Source organism: Meriones unguiculatus, chromosome 3 (genome assembly GCF_030254825.1).
Source record: "Meriones unguiculatus strain TT.TT164.6M chromosome 3, Bangor_MerUng_6.1, whole genome shotgun sequence".
In the NCBI taxonomy this organism is placed as follows: Eukaryota; Metazoa; Chordata; class Mammalia; order Rodentia; family Muridae; genus Meriones; species Meriones unguiculatus.
In genome coordinates, this window is record NC_083351.1 from 14,374,588 (window position 1) to 14,396,500 (window position 21,913).

General features: G+C 58.6%; 1 protein-coding gene across 16 annotated transcripts in view; it reads right to left on the minus strand.

Moving 5' to 3' along the window:
- Positions 1-339: 339 nt before the first annotated feature.
- The window catches only part of Rap1gap (RAP1 GTPase activating protein), a 61,791-nt gene continuing 40,217 nt past the window's right edge, over positions 340-21,913 (minus strand). For 3 of the 16 annotated variants that reach the window (XM_060379257.1, XM_021630813.2, XM_021630810.2), the window contains 23 exons: positions 19,019-19,054; positions 18,206-18,253; positions 17,385-17,423; positions 16,844-17,029; positions 13,907-14,010; positions 13,595-13,673; positions 13,186-13,239; positions 12,174-12,257; positions 11,887-11,987; positions 11,648-11,777; positions 10,530-10,685; positions 10,174-10,245; positions 9,477-9,563; positions 9,035-9,172; positions 7,276-7,407; positions 5,289-5,366; positions 4,323-4,432; positions 3,428-3,541; positions 2,176-2,299; positions 1,448-1,497; positions 1,094-1,228; positions 887-927; positions 340-637 (listed from right to left, as the gene is read on the minus strand). In XM_060379257.1, coding sequence (XP_060235240.1) covers positions 891-927; positions 1,094-1,228; positions 1,448-1,497; positions 2,176-2,299; positions 3,428-3,541; positions 4,323-4,432; positions 5,289-5,366; positions 7,276-7,407; positions 9,035-9,172; positions 9,477-9,563; positions 10,174-10,245; positions 10,530-10,685; positions 11,648-11,777; positions 11,887-11,987; positions 12,174-12,257; positions 13,186-13,239; positions 13,595-13,673; positions 13,907-14,010; positions 16,844-17,029; positions 17,385-17,423; positions 18,206-18,253; positions 19,019-19,036 — 2,076 coding nt within the window. In that variant the 5' untranslated portion in view covers positions 19,037-19,054 and the 3' untranslated portion in view covers positions 340-637; positions 887-890. Of the gene's footprint in view, positions 638-886; positions 928-1,093; positions 1,229-1,447; positions 1,551-2,175; positions 2,300-3,427; positions 3,542-4,322; positions 4,433-5,288; positions 5,367-7,275; positions 7,408-9,034; positions 9,173-9,476; positions 9,564-10,173; positions 10,246-10,529; positions 10,686-11,647; positions 11,778-11,886; positions 11,988-12,173; positions 12,258-13,185; positions 13,240-13,594; positions 13,674-13,906; positions 14,011-16,843; positions 17,030-17,384; positions 17,424-18,205; positions 18,254-19,018; positions 19,055-21,254; positions 21,385-21,913 lie in introns of those variants that run through there. The other 13 variants (XM_060379258.1, XM_021630815.2, XM_021630816.2 and 10 more) reach the window with 12 other exon arrangements.

The window sequence follows — 21,913 nt, forward strand, 5'->3', positions numbered from 1 at the left end:
AGTGAGAGGGCGTCGGCAGGTCTGTGGTAAAGCTGGGGGGCTCAGGGAGGGTGATGGGTACAGCAGCCCCAGCCCCTTAGCCCGCCCGGGGCCTCAGGAAGCAGTCCGTGTGATAGGAGGTCCCCAGGACAATGACCCCCTTCCGGCCAGGTGCAGTGACCAGTCTTCAGTGACCTCTGAGAGGATCCTGCTCACTCGCAGCAGAGACGTCCAGAGAACGAGGGTGTCCTGCCCAGGTCCCAGAGCAGAAACCCCACAGGACTCGCTGCCCAGTGCTCACTCTGCACCTGCTGCTCCTACGGTGGGGGGTGCGCGCGCATGGAATGCTCCTTTTCTTTTTCCTACCCTGTTCCCCGTGGCTCCAGAGGGGAACTCAGGGGTGACAGAGGCCCAGGTGGGGGCGATCCAGGGCCACAGTGCCTGCCCACACCCAGAGCCCCAGCCTGGGGTTGAGGGGTGGGGTGATGCCAGCAGCATCCGCTCCCAGCTCTGGATGGCTCCGCCCTGCGGAGACAGCCCAGGTGGGTGGGCCCGGGGCTTGGAGGCAGGGGTGCCAGGGGCTGGGGTGACTGTGGGGCAGAGGGCCAGCTGCCTGGATGTGTTGCAGCGTCTTCTCCTTGTGCTTCTGAGGCCTCATCTGCAGAGAAAGGGAGAGGAGAGGCTTAGGGCTACAGCCTGAGAAGAGCAGGCATGGGCTCCTCCCATCCCTCGGGCATTCCCAATGTTCCATCACCACCCAGATCCTTTCCCACAAATAGGGAAACTGAGGCCAAAAGGTGCCAAGACTAGCCCAAGTCCAAAGCCACCGAGGCACAAGATTCCCACCCAGCTGGAGGGCTCTCATCCCCTCCTCCACCCCACAGGATCTAGGTAAGTACTGGCTGACCTGCTCAGTCCCGCCTTCTGATGAGGTGGCAGCTAGCAGCCCTGTGGGGACAGATGCAGCCAGAGGTGGGGCAGGAGACACGGGGAACCAGAAGTCATTGGCTGAGAACCAAGTCCTTCTGGCCTGGAGGGGCACCCCAGCCATCCAGTCCCTGGCTCCTTGTCCCCCACTAGCTCTACCCTCTCCCAGGAGGGGGTTCCCTCATACCATCTGGGGTGTGTGCTGCTCAGATGTTTCCAATTGGATCTTGATCTCGGGACACGCAGGGTCCCCCGACTTGCCGGCGTCTGGGTGGGGTGACCGTGTAAGGCCTGAGAATGGGGGCAGGAGGGAGCCACCTCACTGGCCAAGAGGAGGCACCAAGGAGATGTAGGCATGGAGGGGTGCTTGGCACTGAGGTGCCCCAACCCTGCCAGGTCCCTCCCTTAGGGATCCTCACCCTTACTTCGCCTCCCAGCTACCCTTTATTGTCCTCTGAGACCAGTCCACCTACCCTGGACTACGGCCACATCACAGCCCCATGCTCTGCCCTTCCCCCTCCCACCCAGCACAGCCTGGTACCTGGGGAGCTGCCCCCGCTCGTGGTGCTCACGCTGTCGTCCAGCCATGTGCTGTAGAGGAAGGAGTCCCGCTTATGGGGAGTTCCTGAGGACGACACGCTCTCCTGGGGAGGGGGGGGAGGTCAGCCCCGCCCACAGCCCCACCCCACCCCCATCCCTCTTTCACGCAACAGGCTTCTGCTGATGTTCTTCTGGTCTGGGTCTCGGGGATAGAACAGACACGGTCCCTGACCTCAGGGAGCTTGAAGCCTCAGAGGCCAACAGGCTGTGAAAAGCCCTGTAACTCCTCTCTAGACGGCCAGCGGGCAGGGCCTGCATCAGTCAGGGTACAGGCCAGGCCAGTACCAGGTACCCCCTGGAAGTATGTTTGATGAAAAATGGCCAAGGTGCTGAAGTTGAGGCCCGGGCCAGGGGGAGGGAATGAGTCAGCCTGGCCCAGGGGGAAGGAGAAGGTAGGAAGGTGAGAACTGCAAAGGTGTGAGGGTGGGGTTAGCCAATGACAGGGACTGCAGAGGAGCTCCGGGGGTCTGAAGAGGTAAGAGATGAGACAAGCGTGAGGGGCGCCTGGGCCCTCCGTGGTGTCTGTGGACAGCACCGAGGTCTGTCTGCCATCTCCTATGAGCTGGGACACCCTCGCCGCCAACCCCTAAGCCACAGCCGGAAGCCCCTCCCGAGGCCTAAGAGAGCCCTCTCTCACCCCTGTGGGGCCCTCACCCCCGGGCATCTCACCATGCCTGTGTCATCCCCGTCTACGCCCTCTGTCTCCTCCACCACGCTGGCGAAGCTGCTGGCGCTGGATGAGGATCTGGAAAAGCCCTGCAGCGCTTCTGCTCTCTGGGCGGCCGTCTCCGCTCTGTCACACAGTGCCAGCAGCCAGCAGCTACGGGGCTGCACCTCACTCCCTTGTCCCCCGACCTCACCGAGGAAGCCCAGCCTGGAGCCAACCCAGCACCCTCCAGCTGCCATGCCAACTCTTCCAGCCTCTTCGCCGTGGCTCTGGGTAGGTCTCTCTGCCTCTCCTGGCTCCTCGCTGCCCCCAGGGAAAGTCTGATCGCGTTGGTGCTCAGTGACCGTGATGTGTAATGGCTTTGTCTACTCAGCGTTCATTGGCCCCCTGAGATAGTCTAGTATAGTGGAACCCATCTCACACACACAAGGAGGGTGGCACTCAGCCTCAGGTCACTTAGCTCAAGACAGAACAGGGATTAGAACCCTCACACCCAGGGCCTTTGTGGCTCCTGCCCAAAGTCTTGCCTGTTCCAAAAATTCCACGACCCAAATTTGTCCCCGTCACACTTTTCTCTCCGCTCGGCAGTGTGACCCTCCAGCTCATAATGAATCCTCTTGCCTCGCCCCCATCCTGGCAGAGACTGGCCCAACAGAGCAGCAGCCTCCTCAGGCTTCCCTGCTGTGGTCCCGCCCGCTGCCCGCCTCTCTTAACAGTGTGTTTTAAAAACACTGCGCTTTTCATAGATTTTTTTTCTAGCCCATTTAAGATAAAACTCCACGCTCTCACATAGTCCCCAAAGCTATGAGCAGGTCTCTGCCTGCCTTTCTGACCTCATTCCTGCCACTGCCCAACGGGCGCAGTCCTTCACCCTGCTCCAACTGCCCCTGGTCTTTCTTTCCATTCACCGGGCATGCCTCAGGGCCTTTGCACTTGCTGACATCTCCCCAGAGCCCTCCTCTCTCCACCAGGCCTATTGCTCCTCTCTCAGCATTCTGTCCCCCCTAAAAACCCACTAAGGAGACCTCATTTCTTCTTATCCCCCTGCTCTCTCCCTCCGCTTTCTGCAGGTGTGGTTTGTTAGGTATGTTATCCAGGCCAGCAGCTCCCTGGCTGGCTGTGCACACAGCTTGCAGCTGTATTCCAGAGCACAGAGGGGACACAGCATCTACAAGGCGCTCAATGGGACATCAGGGAACAAAAAGAATGAGAGCCCCCCCCCCCCCACCAAGCGCAGTGCACCCAAAGCCCTACCTGTTCTTGGTTGTAGGCATCTCTGGGGAGCTCTGAGTGGAAGAGTTCTCAGACTTGGGCTCCTGTGAGACGTGCCCACTGTCTGGGGTCTTCTGGCCAGCTGGAGGGCTCTCCCTGAGGGGCACATGGGGACAGCAGGAGGGACTCAGCACCAAGCCTGACAGTGGGGTAGAATGAGTCCCAGGCTTTGAGGGGTGGACAAGGGGATGGTGTAATTTTGGAGGCCAACTCTGGCCCTGTCGATGGGCTTTTTGGCTAGCTGGCCCTTCCTCTATATGAAACAGTCTCCTAAAGGATGCCCAGCCAGGACTTGGTTACACTGGGGCTTGAACCCAGGATGTACAGTCTGAGTTCAGGTCGGGGTGACAGTCTACTGGCCGCTGCCTTGTGTTCATGAGAAGGACCCTGCACAGCAGCCCAGGCAGTTGGCTGTTTTCCTATCTCACGTCTCATGTTGCGGATGTGAGTCTATGAGAAGCACAGAGGCATGGCCAAGGCTGCGCAGCTGCAGTAGGGAAAGGACCCTATTTTCTTTCTGGGCTCAGCGCCACCCAAAGGCATTCACAGATGCTGCCAGCCCCTCTCTTGCTTGGCCCTTGCTGGGAGTATGAACTGGGCAAACTGTTTCTTCATCCGTAAGGTGCTGGCCCAGAGAACCAGTGGAACCGCTGAGCGTCAGATGCAAGCGCTTCCTCCTCAGTGACAGCTGTCACTGGAGGGGTATGAACTACATACAGGTCAGGGTGGCACTGTGGGGACTGGGCACCCTTGCAGGTCAGGGTAGGCAGCAGTCGGCGCCCCTGCAAGGGCAAGCTGGGAGATGCGCTGGCGCCCTTTGCAGGTCGCGGTGGGAGGCGCTCCGGACGCCCTGGTGGGCGTGGCCCCACTCACCCACCTCTTCTCCTGCACTTCCTGGATGTTCTCGATCCCAATGGCGCTGCTGCGGCGGGAGCCAAAAGGACCAGACTTCTTCCTTGTGGGGCTTTTCCCGGGGACAATCAGGGACTGTGGGGAGAGACTCGGACTCAGTGCCTGCCTGGCCGCCACTGGCCACACCTCCCACAGGGGCCCTGCCACCGCGCCCTGAAGCCAACAGGTTACGAGCAAGAAAGGAGAGAAAATGTGCTTTCCGGAGGGTTCCCTGACAGACGGGCAGGCCCAGAGAGGGTCAGTGCTGCTCCGGAGGACACACAGCAGGACTGTGCTGGACCTTAGTCCAGAAGGGCCAGGACAACCATTGGGCTGGGCAGGAATGAGGACAAATCCTGAGACGGCCCCGCCTCTAGCCCCTGGGCCTCATGGGAGCTGCAGCCTAAAAGCCTACTAGAGAGAAAGCAGTGGCGCAACCCCAGCCCCTGCCAGGGCTCCTCCACCCTCAGACTGCACACTACTTGGGGAAGCTGTGTCCCTCCAGCAGGGGCACACACTCCCGTGGGACGCCCGGCATCATAAGCATGGGGAGGTAGGAAGTGGGCCCTGAGGAGGCATGAAGGGAGGGGCAGGATCTGCAGGCAGCTCATGATAAGGAGGGGACACAGGGAAAGGGGAGGGATGATGCTTCATGCAGAACCGGCAATATTGGGAGACGTGCAGCTGGGCAGAGGATGTTCGAGTACCAGATCCCCGCAAGGACTCAGTCAGGGTTCTAGGGGCCAGGCCAGGGCCAGAGTCTCCTAGTGAGGGCCTGGGGACTCTGGCCCAGGTCCCAGTGTCACCAGAGCAGTGGCACTCTGCCCTGCACGCCCTTTGGGCCTGTCCCGGGAAGGGGGCAACGTCCCCAATATGGCCTCCGTCCTGAGAGCGAGCGGAGAACAGCGCGTGCAGGCAGCTCCAGAGCCGCGGCCCCTGGATGGATGACAACCTCTTCCACAGCTCCTATGCCTAAGGCGCTGCCCCGGCGTCCGAATCTACTCGCGCTTTTCCCGGGAATAAGCAATGACTGGTGAGGGCGAGGGGCAGAGAGGTACAGAGTGGTGGGAGAGAACATGAAGGGAAGGTAGGAAAGACAGAGAGAAACAAAGGAGGAATGACAGGCGGGTACCGCAAGAGCACACAGGGAAGAGAGAAACCAGGGGTAGGGAGGGTTCAGTGGGACACAGATGGGGCAAGGGAGATGAAATAGGTGAGAGAAAGAGGGTTTGAGAAAGGCAAGGGGGGGAAGAAGAGTCAGAGAGGGAGCAAGCAGACAGGGCAAGAGGAGGAATGACGGATGAGCAAGAGAGAAAAGGATGAGGAAACAGGAAGAGTAAGAAAAGGAAGCCACGTGAAGAGAGGGAGAGTTGTGCAAAAACAAAAACAGAAATGGGTCTGGTTACTGCCATGGTGGGTGCTGCTGGCCTGACCCTAACCCGGGGCCCCTCCACAGCCACCCACAGAGGCCGGGCCATTCCACAGGCAAGAAGGGAGGGGCTGAGAACCTGGGGAGAAGTTGGGCCAGTTCCTAGATGACAATGGACTTGGTGACCACTGAACAGCAGAGGCCTCACCTTGCTCCCCTGGCCAGACCAGACCACATGAGAGATTGGGGGAGGGGGGAGACGACTCCCGCCATACGGCACAGCCTCATAGCACGAAGCACAGGGCTCGGCATGCAATGGACAGTTAGAGGGAGATGAGCAGCTGAGAGGGTGAGCAGATGGATGGACTGATGGATGAATGGACAGATGAGTGGATGGGAGGCTGGCGGCCTGGCTGTGTAAGCGGGTGGATAGATGGTTGGACAGACGGACAGGTGGGTCGACGGATGGTGGGTGGATGAGTAGTAGGATGGGTGGATGAATAGTTGGGTGGGCAGATGAATGGATAGATGGATAGGTGAGTGGATGGGTAGATGGATGCGTGGGTGGCTGTATAGGTGGGTGGATGTATGAGAGTAAACGGGGAGTGGGAGAGGGGCAGGGCGATGGGTGCAGTGTCCGAGGTGGCCACTAGGTGGTGCAAAGCAGCTAAGTCATGATGTAGGTTTGTTGAATTCACTGAGGGGCGGGGCAGACTCCCATAGAGCCTGGCAGACAGAGTGAAGGGATTCACTTAGGCAAGCTCACACAGAAGCCCAATTCCAGACACACAAGAGGCAGTCGCAGGCATTGAGGCCCGGGCTGCTGTAGACAGTGCCACACAAGAAATACCCACACAGCATCCCACGTTCTGACAGACAGCAGATGTCCCCTGATAATCAGGGCTTAGCACACATCATTTGCTCACACAGCAGCCCGAGTCCTGAAACACAGTAGGTGCTCACACAGCAGCCCAGGGTCGGGGCACACAGTAGGTGCTTACAGACTTGATGCCCACATAGCAGCCCATTTCCCAATACACAGTACGTGCTCACACAGCAGCCCAGGGTCGGGGCACACAGTAGGTGCTTACAGAATTGATGCCTACATAGCAGAGGTACAAAGTAGGGGCTCACAAGAACTCAGGGCTGGGCTCACAGTAGGTGTTCACAAAGTGCATGTCCACATCCTGACACACAGTGGATGCCCACAGCCTGACATACAGAGACCTAAGGCTTCTAGAGACCTCATACAGATGCCCATACAGCAGCCCAGGTCCCGGCACACAGCAGACAGTGGGTATTCAGTAAGGACGGGGACACAGAGGCTGCAGAAAGTCACACCCAAGTAAACAAAGGGCCAGGAGGAGAAGGCCAGGGGCTTGGGGAACAGTATCCCAGTACCCGGATGGGAGCACTAGATCATGGAGGACAGTATCTATACCAAGTCCAGTGCCGAGGGTGGGCACATGAACAGCAGGGCAGTGGGAAGAGGCAAGGCGAGGCCTCAGAAGGCAGGGAGCACCAAGGGCCCTGGGGGGAAGGAGAGCCACCGGGCGGGGGACACACTCACTATTCCAGCTGCCTTGGCCAGGTCAGGGTTGTTGGGGGTGAAGCTCCCGCTGTGGCTGGTAGACACAGTGTTGGTCTTCTTGTTGCTCAGGCCCATGGCGTCCATGGACTGGCTCCGGCTCCGGATGACCCTCTGTGGGAGTAGGGGTGGGCGTCAAGGAGGCATGGGCTTACTGGGGCCTCTTACCCTTGGGAAACCTCAGGATCACAGGCATCTAGCCCCCTCCTCCCCTGTCCCGACCAATGCCACACCTGGTGACCCTTGATAAAGCATCGGTTTCCCTGTGTGCCACACGAGAGGCAGGAATACAGAGCTGAAGAGTAGCTAGGCTCTGGCCGTGTCACCGGCATGCTGAATGTATCATGCGGTGTCGTGAGGATGGCTGGTAGTACTGAGTGTGGACATGGCTGGCTCTGCTCACCAGCAGCCCTCCAGGACCCTCTGAGGGCCCCTTCCCCTCTTTCCATACATTTTCAGATCCTGCTAGACCAAATCCTTCCTCTGGAGCCAGACAGTGTATATTTACTGTCATCCAGGCCTCCCCACAAGGTGGGACTGTCTAATGCCCACTTCACCCAGGGAATTAAAAAAACCTAGGCAGAGGTGAGCCTGGGGCCCACAAAGCCAAGTCCTGTGCTCTTCCCTGCAGACTCTGTTGCCTTGGAGGCACACTTTGACCCTAATCTGGGGGCCCTACTTGGCACCAGCCAGATGAGAAACCCCTTGCCCTGCTCAAAGAAAACACTAGGCACCGTTCAGCCCATGGGTCCCTGACTCTGGCTGTAGGGTCAGGGTTCCCCATGACAGTTTGTTGGTGTCCTTTGCGGCCCTCTCAACTAATCTTCTATATAAACCCACAGTTCCCACTATAGCTGAGCCTGGGTAAGAGGGAGGCCACCTCCTGCTGGTGGACTAGGAGGAGCCGAGCAATCACAGCAAACTGCCCCGCAGCTGGGTGAGGCGAAAAGGGAGGTGGGAGCCCCCCCACCTCTAGACTGTCCCTGCTCCAGTAGATGGGCAGGATTTTACACCCACCTTATGCTAACCTAACTGCTCTGCAAAGAATTCAAAAGCTGTTAGGAACCCCCATTTCCTTACTCAACGGATAAACTGAGGTTTGGAGAATGCCAAGCTGACAAGTGGCAGAACTGAGATGTAAACCCAGGGAATCCATGCTCTTAGCTAAACCACAAAGTACCAGCGGAGGTCACACAGTGAGGTCCGTCCGCAGCATCACCCAGACAAGACAGACCTCAGACTGCGGCGGGCGGCCACAGCGCTCGGCACCAGCGGCTCCTTGCTGGTCTAGAGGACTCCAGCCTCTGGTGTTCTCACACAGAGCCTCTCCTGAGCCCCTCTCCAGCCATTAACGCCATCCTAACTAGAGCCCCACCTTACACACCTGACTCAGACTACACAGGGCACAGGGTGCATCTCCAAATCTCCATGCACCTGAGAGCTTAGGTCCACTAAGCTATGTCCTCAACCCTAGCCACCCTTCCCAGCAGAGACAGGAGCCCTCAGCCACACCCTGCCTCCAGCCACACCCCCAGAACTAAGACTGACACCTGTCCTGGCCACACCTCCAGCCACACCCCCTCAAAGCACAAGCCCCTCCCCAGACCCCACGTCTAGGGGGAAGACCAGCAGCCGCTCCCCTGACCCGCCCCCAACTGAGCTGCCTGGGGCTGCCGTGCCCCACTCCTCCTCCATCATCACCAGCCTACCCAAACCCATCCTGCCCGGGTAGGGCCTTCACCTTGAAAGACTCGAAGAAGCCGCCGCCACCCCCGCCGTTCTCCATCTTGTCGTCATCGCCGCCCAGGCCCATCATGGACTGGCTGTGGATGTGGAGCTCCTCATAGAGCGTCTCCAGAAGGGCAGCACGCGTCCGCTCCTGTGGGTCGGCCGGGAGAGACCCCAGAGATCAACCCCCGGCCTGGCAATCCAGTCCCGGCCTCACCTACCCTGTGCGGGAGCATGGGGAGGTCCTTAGGTCCCTGCAGAGGCTTCCCCAAGCCTCCAGCCTTCTCCCCGGCCCCCTGCATGGCATCTTCACCTCCCAGCCCGGGCGGACACTGCCCTCCGCTGCCTCTCACTTGACCTGCAGCTCTGTCCTCCCCAGTCAGCCCCCCAAATCCAAGGTCCGAACATGCCTTTTCCCTCCGCGGAGGGTGTCCACCCCTCCAGTCCACGCTCACCTCCAGTTTGGCAAACTTCTCTGCTTTGTAGCAAGCGTACTCAGCGTTGATCAACTTCGTCAGCAGAAATTCCTGGAACTCAGGCCCCTGGGAGCCCCCAGAGTGGAGGAAATGAGAAGCTGGTCAGATGAACGCTAGAGGAAGGGGCTGGGGGAGCCGGCTAGAGCTCCGGAGCTGTGCGGGCCGTGCGGTTCTGAGGCCTGGGGTTGCCGTCTTCGCTCCCAGGGGGCTGCTTCTCTTTAGCCTCATCTCTCTAGCCAGGCACCTGTGAGGGACCCTGTACCCCTGATGGAAATCCCCTAATGGGGGAGGGCCCAGCAGAACACGCAAGCATGGGGAGGGGTCAAACCACGGTTTACCGCGTGTCTAGGAGCCTGATCAGGACTTGGTGCCTCCCAGCTCTGCCCCCCACCCCCACAAACATTTTAGAGGAAAGAACTTGAAAGAGAGAAGAAATAAAAGGCCACAGTCAGCTAACAAAGAACATAAAACAGCCCTGCAGTTTGCGCCATGAGCTTGTAGAGTGGGCCACAGCATTTATCAAGACAAAGAGGCAGTAGAGCTGGAGGGCGAAGGAGGACTAGATCAGGACACCACACGCTGGGGACTCAAGTCCTCCTGGGGCAAGACTGAGGCCCCTCAATCCCCTCCCGCTTTGGTCCTGCCCTGGTGATGGGGAGGTAGGGCTGCCTCTCACCTTCCTGAACACAGCAGGGTCCGGGAGGGGGGGCCCAAAGAAGGGCACATCGTCTCTCGCGGTGACGGAGACCTGGAAGGAGAGAAAGCTGTGTCTTGGGGTCAGAAACCCCTAAACCAGCTTCTGTCTTGTGGGGCTGGGGAGGCTGTGGGGTTTCTCCGTGTGGTCTTCTCCAGCCCCTGCCCAGAGTACAGGGTTGGGCTGGTGGTGTGTGTTGAGGGACCTCATGAGGATGGGGAGGCTGAGGAGGCAGTGTGTGTGTGTGTGACACCAGACCAGAACGGGAGGGAATGGCCACTCTCGGAGTCCTCCCTCTTCATGGCCCACAATCCCTGGGAGGCCCCAGGTGCACTCACCTTGTAAAGGGGGCCATCGGGGCCGCCCCCCTCTGCCTGCACCACCACATAGGCATGCAGAAAGTTGGATGCAATCATGTCCGGCACGAAGGGCGTGTTTTCGTCCTGGAAGACCACAGCGACGATGTCGTTCCCAATATGCCGCTTCCGCTGCAACTGAGCACAGGGCCACACGCCTTCACAGCCTGGCCGAGTACTGTGTGGGGCAGGAGTGCCCAGAGAGTGTGGGATTGGAGGTGGGGATACAGCAGGCAGAGAGCACATCAAGGGACCTGTGTTCCCTGCCCACCCAGAAAATGGCAAAAACTTGTCTGAAGATGATTCCCGTTTCCTTGGAAACCTCTGACAGATGAGAAAACGGAAGCTAGAGAAGTGTGATTCCAAGGTCTCCTGACGCCTTCAGGGACTTGAACCCAGGTCTCAAACCCAGGTCCCGCCTCTCAGCCCTGCCCCCATCTCAATCCCTTCTCAGCACCCCCAAACACAGTCCCTTGCTGAACAAGGAAATTACTGTTGCTAAAAGGGAAAACCAAAGGGTGGGGGGGAACAGTAAGAATAATAAATTTTCCTCATCTGTTCTAACACCTTTTTAGCACCTTTGGCTGGGGAAGCGGAGTCAAGCAGATGGCCTGATGGGAAACTCCAGGCGAAGTGAGCCTGATCTTGAGTTTAGGTCTAAGAACATGCCTGAACTCCCTATTCTTTCTGCGTGGGATTCCACACTCCCTTCTCTTTAGCAGCTTGACAGCCCGTCATTTCATCTTAAAAGCGCTTCCTAACTCCCAGCTCTGCCAAGTCTCAGGACCCTCACATGACCCCACCATGTCTCTTGCTCCCCCAGCAAAAAAACAAGCTCACCCTGGCAGGGCCCCTCCTGCGTACAGTCGACTCTAGTCACATTCCCCCTGTACATGCCATTATCATCATCACTTCTCAGAGGCAGAAGCCAGACCTTTCCCACCGCCTTGATCCACCTGCAGCCTGCTTTGTGGGGAGCGGATCATTTCCGTATCCACCTCCCAGGGCCAGCCTCGAGTCTACTGTGGTGGACACTGAGCGGACAGGTGGATGGGGTCATGGGTGACTGTAGGACACAGGTAGATGGGTGCCCAGGCTACCTGCTGGGCGTCCCCTTCTGTGTATGGCAGCTTGGTGGACACGTGAAACATGATCTCCTTGTTGCGGAAGTTGCAGTACACAGACTCGGTCCCCGTCTGCCCGTGAGTCACATCCAGGCCTCCTCGGAACCTGTCCCCAGGCCCCCAAGGCCACGGCTCAGTCTCCAGCTCCAGTCAGGCCTCCATGGGGCCAGGATGGGGCTCCCTCCCTGCTCAGGGACTGTTCATCTGGGGCTTACCCCTTGAAGTCCTGCAGCTTGACTTTCTGGCCCAGAAACTCAAGGAACTCCACGAAGGCAGGACTTTCCTCGTTGGTGCTGAAGAGTTCTTCCTCAGACGTCTGGGGACCACACAGGGTCACAGAGCTGCAGCACCTGGGTGGCCCTCCCTCAGCCCCGCTTCCTCCCAGGGTGGCCATGGGCAGTCCCCAGGCTCCTGGGAACCTGAGTGGCCTGGCAGGTGACAGTTGAGGGTGGGGTGGGCCGGGCCGAAGGGCCAGGCTAGGGGAGGCGAAGGGTAAACACACCTGCCCGAGCTTCTGATAAATGACTCCAAACTTGAAGTTATTGCTGATAACATGTTCGTCAAAGGTGACAATGAGCCTGGAGGCCTGTGGAGAGCACAGGGTAGCGTTTGCTGGGAGCGTGGCAGTGACCTCCTCCCTGAGCCAGGCACCACACACCTCCTCAGACAAAGTCAGGAGGAGAGCCTGCACTGTTCCCCTGACCCTTGCCTTCAGAGGGCTTCAGCAGTTTGCCTTAGGTCGGCAGCCTGCAGGCCTGTGTAGGGCTAGAACTTGGCCCTGGTCCTGTTGGATTTCCAAGTTCTACCACAGGCCCTGCCTAGCCTGGCTAAGGCCATCCCCAATCCACTCTGCAATGCCCAGCTCACTCCCTGACACTTTGGCGAACCCCCTCATGCTCCCAGACACCGCAAGTCTGACCAGCTTGCAGTGGGGCCTTGAGTGGGCATCCCTCCGCACCCTGAGCCTGTTTCTCCCACTGAAACCAACATAGGGGACTTGATTTCTGAAGCCCCCTCCCTTTACCCTTCAAGACCTCAGGCTGAACAAAACTCCAGCCAGGACCCCCCACGATCTTTCAAGGCCATGTCTTCCAGGAAGACAGGAGCCCTTATTCCAGCATCGACACAGCCGTGAAGCCAGCAGCATGGGCTATAAGTACACATGTTATGGAGGAGGCATTTATGGGGGTCTCAGTGTTATTCTGTCTGTCTCCCTGCATCCCCCAGAAGGCAAGGGCCATGCAAAGAAACTCCAGAGCACAGACATCCTAAAAAGCTCCCTGGATAGCACTGAGACACTCCAGGCATGAGCAAGGCTCCAGGCATGACCCCCTTATTGGCTGTGCGACCTTAGGTAAGCACAGAACCATCCTTTCTACTGTACACTGTGGGTAATACAAGAACGTCAGGGGCAGGCAAGAGGGCCTGGGGAGACGTCGAGCCATAAAATGCGCACACGGGTGCTCACTCCTCCATCTGTCACCCACCCTTGGTAAACAAGCCAGGTCAGGTACCTTGGGGTAGAGCACAGGGTAGAATCGATCCACGTTGACATCTTCACATACCAGCTGCAAGAGATGACGGGGGAGGGGTGTGGGTTGGGGTCAGAGAGAAAGGGGGAGACTTCCTGGGTCTTGGTAGGCAAGTCTAGGGGAGGCAGCAGCAGATTGGGGGTGCAGGGACTGGCTGTGCTGGAAGCAGCGGAGGCTAGAGAAAGACGAAGGACCTTCGCTACTGCTCAGAATGGGACTCAGAGAACTGGGGCCACCCGGGATCTGTGGGTGCTGTAAAGGGAGCTAGAAGCACATATGCAGGTACCCAGGGCAACCCAGGGACCGGGTAGGAGGCTGCCCATAGAAGCAGCTGAAGTATGTAGGCACAGGGGTCCTGGAAGTGCCAGACCTGGGAAGCTCATGGCCTCACCTTTGCCATCTGGACCACGTTGGGGAACTCCGTGAGGCAGGAGATGGGGATGACGTCATGGAAGGTCCGACACTTGGTCCTGGGAGGAGAGAGCAACACAGGTGAGAGACTGGACAGCAGGAAGATCTCAGGGAGACCAAAGGCCGCAGTGGGGCACCAAGTCTGACTAAGGCACTACCTTGCTGTGTGACCTCAGGCAAACTCTCGCTCCTCTCTGGGCCTCCATCGGGACGGTGGGTACACTGAGCTGAGCACAAATGCTACGTCTCAGTTCTCCCTACTGCCTTGGGGTTCCCCCTCCACTGCCCTTACCTCAGCAGCAGCCGCAGGTGCTCCTGATCCCCAATGACATCATACTTGAGCGAGAAGACCAGGTGGCCGAGAGCAGCGTCCAGTGAATAGTAGTTGAAGTGCTCCTGCGGCGAGAGGGACAGAGGAAGTGTGAAAGATGAGGTTTTTGGCTTCCCAGATGACATCCCTCACCAAGCAGCAGATGCCATGGGCAACAGCATCCTCTGCGTCAGATTGATCCCCGCACCCACCCCTGCCAGCTGGGCAGCCTGAGACACATGCCTGCTTCTCCTCCACTCACTTTCCTAATCTACTAGATGGGAGGGAGGCCACCTGCCTGGATGGGGCAGGCGGGTGAGGTTAAAGTGCCTGGCACCGGGTTCAAGCATGCCTGTTGGAACCCTGTCTCTGGCTCCTTATGAGCCACACGCATAGCTGCATACCTGTATCTATACGTGTGTGTGTGTGTGTGTGTGTGTGTGTGTGTGTGTGTGTTCTGGGCCCTGAGTACCCAGCAATCGCTCAATAAGAGAAGCCAGCCAGTCAGGTGTGGTGGTAGACACCTGGCATTCCTGAGGCAGTTGATCCTGAGTTCAAGGCCAGCCTGAGTTACACAGTGGGATGCTGCCTTAAGGAAAAAAGACGGTAGGGTGGAGCTGGGCGCCTCAGCAGGTAAATGTGTGTGCTGCTCTTGTAGAGGCACTGAGTTCTGTTCCCGGCATGCCTGTCAGGTGGCTCACAACAGCCTGTAACTCCAGGGCCAGGGGATCCGATGCCCTGTTCTGACCTCCCCAGAATGAAGGGAGCAGGAAGGAAGAGAGATAGAAAACAACCAGCTAAAAGGAAAAGGAAATTAAAAGGAAAAGAAGCCAAACGGCTGATTGCCTAATCTGTGGCTCAGTGGCCCCTGAAGCCCGGGCCCGTGAGAAACAGGAAGTGAAGCATCTTAACTGACCAGGCAGGTTCCTGCCTTCCTGCCTCACCTAGAGAAGAGGGTACAAGAATGGGCAGGCAGTCCAGAGGGCACAGGGATGCCTATGACTGGAATGAAATCCCCTCTACGGGAACCCAGGCCCAGCTTTTTTGGGGGATGGGTGGGGGAGGAGGAACCCCTAAGCCCAGAGGTGAGGAGCTGCAGCTGGGCGCCCTGGGCTCCCCCTGCTGGCCCAGGCCTGGGAGTGGAGCTGCTCAGCCACCCCCGCCCTGAGAGTCATCTGGAAGTGAACCTTGTTTAAACATGAACATTTGCAGGCCAGGTGGAAAAAGAGGTGGGGCTGGGGCCGTGCCCTCGGATTTTCGTTCAGGGGCCAATGAACGGACCTAGACCACCCCCCAGCCTGGGCACAGGAAGGAGAAAACTCCCAAATGCCTGACACTGTCCACGGGTACTTGGCCGGGAAGTCCAGGGGCTGGCAGTTCCCCACAAGGCCAGAGGAACCCTAGAGACACAGTGGAAGGTAGGCTCTCAGGACATCTGTGCCTAAGGTCACCCTCGTTGCCTCTTACTGGTACCACGCGCTCCCTGCTTCTTTCCTGGCCACCCCACCTCCTCTCCTCCGTCCGCCCAACCCCAGCTGTACATTAGCAACTGCTGTGCTGAAGACCCCCACCTCCACCCAGCACTGTGACCCCTTTAGTAAGCTCGAGAGTGCCAACTGTGTTCCAGGCTCATGGTCCCCGATTCCTAGACATAGCTGAGAACGCTGGACAGTGGACACGTGGGATGAAGGTTCTCCCGTCCTCCACCCCAGCAGCCAGGAGGTCGAATCCCAGGCTATGCTCTGGGTCTGTCCCCAGGCAAAGGCTGGAGCTTGGGCTTGCTGGGTTAGTTACTGGCACAGGGAACGGCCCCACCCACCCCCAAACCAGACAGCACCAGTATTTCTTAGAGGCAGGCTAGTGCCCCGGTTCTACTCTGAGACCACAAAGCGTCCCACGCCTACAAGGGCACCCCTTCCTCCATTGGCCCACCCCTGGCTGTGAGCCCCACCTTCTGGTGCATCTTAGTGAAAGGTCAGTCAGTGAGAGCGGGTTCGATTCCAGGCTCAACGACTGATCTTGGCCGAGTCCCCTCCCCCGAGTGTCAGCTCCCTCTTCTGTGTGGAGCGAGCAGGCAGTGAGGTGGCAGCTACCGTCCACCACGTGTTTGTAATGTCCTTCACATGCATTTGTCTTACCCTCGTCTTTACAGATAAGGAAACAGTTTAAAAGGGTTCAATAAAACGCCCCAGACAACACGGCCAGATCAACAGAAGGAGGAGCCACCGTTGGCAGCTGGGCCCTGAGGCTCCACAGCGGCAGCGCCCCATGTGGAACCTGACATATTTAGGGTCCCAGCACACGATTCTCTCAACGCCCACCGGTAACTTCTCTCACTCTGTGGCCTAGGTAGGCCCTGGTGATCCTCCTGCCTCAGATTCCCAAGTGCTGTGATTACAGGTGTGTGTTACCATACCCAGGTCATACCTGGGAACTCTGGAGAGTTCTTGCCTCGCCTTGACGCTCAGCAGAGTGTCACATGGGTGCCAGACCCCCGAGCAGTTGGCCGTGGTGACGCCAGGCCCCATCAAATCAGGACTCTCCTGTGCCTTCCCAGCCTATCCTGGCTGCTGAGGGCTAGGTCTGCATCGATTTTGTCTTCTGTTCCGTAGCGCCCAGAGCAAGACCAGGCATACAGCTGGTGCTCATTATTTGTTCATGCTACTAGGACCTTCTCATTAAGACCTCCCAGCAACCACACCAGAGGGATGTCATGATTGCCATTTTTACAAATGGGGAAACTGAGGCACATAACAGGCAAACCTAAGCTAAGGTGAAAACCATGGCCGGGCCTCTTCTCTTGACAACCACGCCCGACTGCCACATGACCCCCCCCCCAAGGCTCACAGTTCTGGAACAATCACCTAGCTTCTCCTTAATGCCGCTTCCCCTCCCCGGGGCCCCCCGAGTCCTGCTCACCTTGCCGAGAAAGTGCTTCCGGTAGATACGCGCTGTGGGGTTGCACTCCAGCTTGACTTTGGTGGTGGGAGACTGCAGTGGCTCGGTCTCCGGGATGCTGGTGATTTCATGGTTGGTGCCTTCAATCCAGTAGCCCCCAAACTGGGGCAGCAGGATGAGGGGGAAGGGCCCTTCTCGCCCCAAAACCTAGAGGGGGACTCAGCTGAGAGCCACTCCACACAGCACCCAATAAAGGTCCCCCAGGACAGCCTCCCAACTCAGAGCCAGCACTGCCAGGTGCTATGGGACAACCCAGGGCTATGAGACCCTAGACTCTTTTCCATCCACCCCTCTGGGGAGCCTTCGTGGCTCCTGTTCTCTTAGCACTATGCCAAGGATGGGGGAGGGGTGGAGGAGGACATCGCCTAGGGCCATAGGCCCTAGGCTCAGAGGCCTCAGACTCAAATGACCTCCTTGGAAGTCTCAGAACCAGAAGGTGAGTCTCCAGGGAGGAGGGCATCCCAGGGTCACGGTAAGGGTGGGTGTGGGGTTGAGCTGGTACCTCGTGGACACTTGGGTAGGGGATGTAGTCCTCCTCCGTCTGCAAAATATAAACAAGCCAAGGGCCAACTGAGGTGGGGCTTCACCCTTCACACACACACACACACACACACACACACATGTACACATTTATGTGTGTGCACACACACAGAGCTTGCCCTGAGGCTCCCTGAGTCTGATATCCTCAGAAGCTTTCTGCCCGGGACAGGGGAGGCTCCTGTCCGCCCTCCCCACATACACACAAAGGAAAGCTCAGACACAGTGGCACAGCCACCTTACAGCTGACCTTTGTACTGAGCTCCCCGGTGGCATCAGTCTGAGAACCGCTCTGAGACCCCAGCCTTGAATGAAGCTTCAGGCTTACAGCCCTGCACCCCCTGTAGCCCTGGGACCCTGGCCTAGGTCCAGCCACATCCACTAGGGGGAATCCCGAACCACAGGAACTGCCCGCCTATCTGAGGACTGTGCGTGGCCATGCCCCAGACAAGAGCTGAGTGGACCAGGGGCACACAGGCCAGCAAGACCCTGTGCATGGGTCAACACAGCCCTGTGATGACAGCCACCGCTGCAGCCGCAAGGGCTTCAGCTTTGGTGTGAGGTGGCCTGGAGGGGCAGGGGCCTGCAGTGGTCCAGGAAAGCAGGAAGACCTAGCTTTGAAGGCTCCAGCCAGGGTCAGGCTGAAGGCTCTTCTTCATGCTGCTGAATTCCCAGGGCCTCTTGCCCTGCTCAGCCAGGGCTCAATCCTGGCACACAGTGGAACCTGGGACACCCTTCCTAGACCCTACCCAGCCCAGTGAACCCTGCCCAGCCTGCCCCACCTACTTTGAGGGGTGGTGGGAAGGAGCACCGCTGTTCATCCATCCTGCTTCCCTGCAAGAGAAGGTACGCTGTTGCCCTTCTGCCATGCTGGCCACCCGCCAGCAGCCCTGACTGGGCTGAAGGGAAAGCCCCGAGAGAGCTGCCCACGTAGACAGGGGCACTTTCAGGACAGGGTGCTGGCCAGATCGCTCCTCAGGCTTCCGGCATCCCCGCAGTAATGTGCTGAGGGAGGAGCTGGGGGCTCTGGGCAGGAATGCACGTGCTGCTGGGAGTGGGGGCAGGGTGGTGCATGCAGGCATGTGGTGTGTGGAGGGGAGGGGGGGCCAGTGCATCAGGAGATACATGGCAGGGAAGAAGGAAGAGAGGGGAGGCTGAGAGGCAAAGAAACCGGAGGGGTGGGAGCCAAGCCAGAGAGCTGACAGGAGGGACGCTCCCTAGCTTTCTAAAGCCACCTCCCACCCTACCCTCCACTACCCCCTCCTCCAGACACTCACCCACACTGCCAACAGACTGGGGCTGGGAGGTGGAGAGTGAGAAGGGGTGAAGGGGCAGGGCTGCACCCCAGGCTGCCTGGCTCACGAATGCCTCCCCACCGGCATTATCCCCTCCTCCGGTCTGCAGGGGTTACTGCAGAGGAGCTTGCTAGGACTCTGATGAGCTGGGTTGGTATTTAAGTGTGGGGATGAGCTGCTGGGGACCCAGATGAGTTTGTAGCCAGAGAGGAGACAGGTACCTAACGCTAGTCCTTCAAAGCTCTGCAGAGGACATCGCCACCTTTAGCCCAGCCATCTCTGGGGCTCTCTGGCCCATCCTTACCTGCATCTTTTCAATCATCTCAAACAGATCTGTGTTCTGTAATAGAGATGGGAGAGCTGAGGTCAGTCCTGAGGAAAGCCCAGCTCTTACTGCCAAGCCTGCAATAGGCTCTAACCACCCCAGCTTGCCTGGACCTCTCATGAGGTATCAGAAGCGATCAAGCAACCAGGACAGTGTGGGAGGGGCTTTATACAACTGACCCTCCAGAGTTTGGCCACTTGCCCAGTGAGCTGAGCCAAGGGCCAGGTCCTGAACCCAGGTCCTGGATCTCCCACCCCACTCATTTTGCTTTCCTGAAAGAGGAGGCAGTTGTTAGTCAGTCTAGGGAAATAGACAGAGTCCCCCCTGACAATGCAAAGAGATCGGTTCTGGGATTGGCATATGGACCCCCTGAGAGCCCCCAGGACCCAGTCCTAGAGCCAAGCTCCACCAGGAATGGGATGAGGGGGTCTGTGGCTCCACCAGCACCCAAGAAGAAAACCGGTTCACCGATGCCCCGCCAACAGCCCTCCCCACAAACCAGGGACTATTTAGGGAGAGATGCTGGACCGCCATTGTCCCCTCACTTGTGCATGAGCCCTCACGCACCCCCACACCCTCGGGCCAGCCTGTCCAAGGCGAATCAGGACACACACAGGGTTAACACAGTGTCTGGCAGCTGCTTGGCAGCATGGGCCTCTCCAGCACCAACTCCCTCCTGAGTCTTCCTGGAAGGCAGCATCACTACCGGACAGAGGCTGGCAGATTGGGGGCCTGCGGAGCCCCCAGAGTGTCCAGGATAGCCTTTCCCCCAATCCTGCCAGGGTTTAACTCAGGTGGTGCCTGATGTCCAGGAGGGGCCATCTGAGCTCACACACATGTGCTAAGCTTGTGTACCAGGAAACACACACTCTCCATCTGTGGGACACAAACACTGGCCTGGACAACCATGATTTGAAGAGTTTCACTGCACCACCTTGATGCACATAGCTTTTGTGTATCAAGAAATACACACGCACACACGCAGATGCACACACGAATCCATATGGAATCTGTGCACAGGAGTTCTTAGAGACATCGCCTAACACACACGTACATACTCAGGCCCATGTACCTGAGATTCACACCTATGCAAACCCATACCAGTGCGTGCCTGCATCCCAGTAACTGCACACACGAACACAGCCATTCCCCTGGCTGAGACCAGGACACAGTGGCATGCGCAGGATCAGCCATGTGCTCAGGGAAACGAGGCACTACTGCCAAGACGGAGGCATACTGCGCAACAGACCCAAGACAGCAGCCCACACTGTGGACCAGAGTCCTGAGCAAAGAAGAGAACTCAGACAACTGCCAGCGTTGCTAAACCTCGTGGGGTCCTGTGTACAACCACCTACCACCACACAGGCACAGGGTGAAGGTCCCAAAACCTAAGCCCTCATGTGCACACCCTGAAGCCTTCCTACAGAACAAGACCCCAGCCTGTTAGGTCCACTTCAGCAGTACCCAGAAGCCCCTGGGCCATGGGCACCTGTGGCCACACCCAACACCTCTGAGTCTGGAAGAACAGACCCCGCTGGCAGTTTGGCAGATAACGCAGACATGCACCTACAATCCAGGAGGAGGAATACACCTGTCCACTCACTCGACACATTGTTACAACACTGTCTCGTCTGTTCAGGGTCAGCCAGACAGCCTCTGACCTACCCCTTCCAAAGAGCCCCAGCAAAGGGCTGACGGGGAGGGGAGGCCCCTTCAAGGTGACCAAACAGCCAGGCACAATGAACCACCACACACCAGAATCACAGCCACATAAACACTGACACATGGTACTGTCACCCAGAATGTACACACACAGCAACAAGTAACACCCACAGTTACAGCCCCACAGGCGGCAGCAGACGCCCTGACACATGGCAGAGGCAGGCTGGGAGTGGTGTGGCCAGAAGCCACGCATCCCACCTGGGAAGAGCCACCATAGAGTTTCCCTCTGACATCGGTGCTCCAACGTGCAGTCCCAGCAGCAGTTCCACATACACCGTGGTGTCACAGCAGCCCACGGCCACGGTGTCCCCACGTCTGTGCCACGGGCAGCTGTGGAAAACTGCCCACGGAACTGGGGTGTCAGTCCAAAAGCGCACACACCCACAGGGACGGGGCTCGGGCATAGCCTGCTGGACTCCGGGTAGTGAGGCTGAGTGGTGGCCCTGGGTCCCCCAATCGGCCAGGCCGCCCCAGCCCCTGCTAGGGTCCTCACCTGCCAGCCGGCCCCAGCCGGCAGCGAGCCCCTCCGCGGACGGCCTTGGGTCGCTGGGGGCCGCGTCTGCGCCATCCCGAGCCCCCGCCCCGGCGGCGCTGTAAGCCGGCCCGGCGCGGGGCCCCGTAGCCCGAGCTCCGCGCTCCCGTCCCGCCGAGGCTCTGCCTTCACTGGGCTCACCCAGCGGCCTGGCCCGAGGGGGCGGGGCGCCAGGTGCGGGAGGCGCGGGGAGGGGGCGGGACGTCTGGGCCACGCCCCCTCGTGGGGCGGCCCGGCTAGCGGCCCAGGACAGTGCGCCTGCGCGCAGGAAGCCTTAGGCACTTAATGTTAGCAGCTGTGTCTTCCCAGGCTAGGGACTCTGCCTCAGGGCTTCAAGGACAAGGTTCTTGGGACAGCTGTGCCCAGGGAATGCAACAGTCCTGGAGATAGTCTTTTACTTGACCAGTTCCTTAGCTGGCCACTTTGTGTGTCTCACCGTCTCACCATAATCAAGGAGGTACAAATGTCCTCAGCAGACAGATAAGAAAACCGTATTCCAAGAGGTGCAATAGCTTATCCGCGATGGCACCGCTAGAAAAACCAGGGATCCTTGGAAGAGCCTGGAGCTGCCTCATCCTCACCTCTTCTCCTCCTCAGTGCCCAAAGGCGGCTGACCTGTA